Here is a 2,256-nt window from a genome sequence, read left to right as displayed (position 1 = left end):
TACATGTTCGTAATTATTCCCCAGATGCCTGCGTTCGCAACCGAACCTGACACGTCGGCTTCACCCGAACTTACATGCTGTTGTGGTTTCCCTCCAGCCCCAGCGGATTGGACACATTCAGGAGGCGGGTCCGCCTCTTTCCTACTTGCTGGTTGGCGAAGCTGACCTCCAAGGGCGGCGCCCGGTCAAAGCCGGTTTGCTTCTGGGATTGGCTAGAGGGGTGGTTCCGCTGAGGCGTGGTAGGAAGTGGCTGCCGTCAATCACGCGGGGAGACTCCAAACAGTGAGCCTAGAGCTGGAGAACAGCGTTAACCGGCGGGGCGGCCGGTGAGAGGGCTGGCGGGGCTTTGGCTTTGGGGAGGCTTGGGGAGGACGAGGGACTGGCGGCGTGAGGGGACTGGGTCGGGCTGGCAGGAATTCGACAGGAGAGAGGTGTCGATACTGGAGGGGGAGGGGAGCAGTGCAAGGGGCCGGAGGGCGGCCGGGGGCAGCGGTGGCTCCGTGTTGGAGGTTAAGTGGGCAGTGCCGTGCGAGTGTCTTTCAGGAGACTGGGGCCTGAGGGGCTGGCGAGGGTCGTCCCCAGGAGACAGGGCCCTTAAAGGACAGGGCTTGGGAGACTGTGGTTCGAGAAAGCAAGAATGGGATGAGAATGAGAGGGATGAGGGGCTGGAGGTGCAGGTACCCTCTGAGGAGGTGGTGGCTCTGCTCGTTGGGGCAGAGGGTGTTTTGGTTGTAGGAGGTGGGGCGCACAGGTTTGGAGTTTTCACATCAGGTGTGAATGCTCCCTACTTACAAATGATGGTTTTAGGTGCCTTCAAGATGAGTTCCAGGCTGTGGGCTTCCCTGAGCCCTGTAAGATATCTTTGATACTGCTGTCAGTCCTCTTTTAACCTTAACCAAGCCGACTCCATGCTCTTAAAATCTCTGATTCAGAGGGTCATGAAACATTCTAGGATTAGGATTTACTGATGTGACGGGAAAGGGTAAAGGACTGTAACAGCATATAAGTTTATGTTACTTATTTGACTACTTAATACTAGTCAAATAAATAATTGCTTGACTTGTTTGTTACTTCTTAAACTCCGGTGATTAGGTTACAGTAGCAGGGTGTTACCAATGTGATTTAAATTGTGGCCATGCAGTCTTTACTCATAGATTCCCAACAGGTTTAATTGGAAAGTAGAGTGGTATCATGTCACTTGTTCCGTTCGGTCTTGAAATATTGTACCGTGTGTATTTTCACTATCTCACCATAAAATTTAAGTAAATTCCCATCCCATGATCTGGTTCTCTTACCCTTGTAATTTATGTTAACAACAGACCAAGGGGGTACAGCAGGAGTCTTCCTTAAATTGTTTTGTGGTTCTGAGACCTGGTCCTATTAAAAAACAAAACAGGATGGGCGCGGTGGCTCAAGCCTGTAATCTCAGCACTTTGGGAGGCTAAGGCTGATGGGTCGCTTGAGCTCAGGAGTTCGAGACCAGCCTGGGATACATGGTGAAACCCCTTCTCTACAAAAAAATATAAAATTTAGCTCGGCATGGTGGCGCTTGCCTGTAATCTCAGCTACTCGGGAGGCTTAGACAGGAGAATTGCTTGATCCTGGGAGGCGGAGATTGCGGTGAGCAGAGATCGTGCCGCTGAACTTCAGTCTGGGTGACAGAGCGAGACTCTTATCTCAAAAATAATAATAACCCCCCAAACCCCTCATTATAATTTGAAAAAAATTAAAAACCTACTTCATCTTTTTTTCCCTTTCTGGTGTAATAGGAATTTCTGGGAAAGTTTCCTACATTTAAGGCATTTTTGACAAGGGATCTCTAGTGAGTAATCATAAATCTTCCTCCCTACCCCAACAATGATCCATATTTTCTATTTTTTTTTGTTCTGGAAACAGGTTTTATGAATGAAGCTATGGCTACAGATTCCCCAAGAAGACCCAGTCGTTGCACTGGTGGAGTTGTGGTTCGTCCCCAGGCTGTCACGTAAGCACATTTCAGATAAACCCAATAGCTGAAGGGAATATTACTCAGAATAGTAGCTAACATTTAGGTTTTCTTTATGAACAGTGGTTACTTTTGTAAAAATCTTTTAAATGTTGGCTTTATGGGATGAATAATAATAATTGCCAAGGCCAAATGAAGAATTTGGAGAGTTAAGTTGATGTATTCAGCACATTTACAGAGTACATGAAGAACACTATGCGAAATCCTGAAGAGTAGTGTTTTCTTTTCTTTTTTCCTTTTTTTTTTTTGAG

The 2,256-nt window shown here is 47.3% G+C and overlaps 1 protein-coding gene across 1 annotated transcript in view; it reads left to right on the top strand.

Moving 5' to 3' along the window:
- Positions 1-222: 222 nt before the first annotated feature.
- The window catches only part of BCAS3 (BCAS3 microtubule associated cell migration factor), a 749,063-nt gene continuing 747,029 nt past the window's right edge, over positions 223-2,256 (top strand). The window contains exons 1-2 of the mRNA XM_017870817.1: positions 223-326; positions 1,897-1,984. Coding sequence (XP_017726306.1) covers positions 1,902-1,984 — 83 coding nt within the window. The 5' untranslated portion in view covers positions 223-326; positions 1,897-1,901. The remainder of the gene's footprint in view (positions 327-1,896; positions 1,985-2,256) is intronic.

Source organism: Rhinopithecus bieti, unplaced genomic scaffold, assembly GCF_001698545.2.
Source record: "Rhinopithecus bieti isolate Rb0 unplaced genomic scaffold, ASM169854v2 scaffold_5497, whole genome shotgun sequence".
Taxonomy (NCBI): Eukaryota; Metazoa; Chordata; class Mammalia; order Primates; family Cercopithecidae; genus Rhinopithecus; species Rhinopithecus bieti.
The sequence above is the reverse complement of the archived record's forward strand: the minus strand, read 5'-3'. Positions and strand labels throughout refer to the sequence as shown.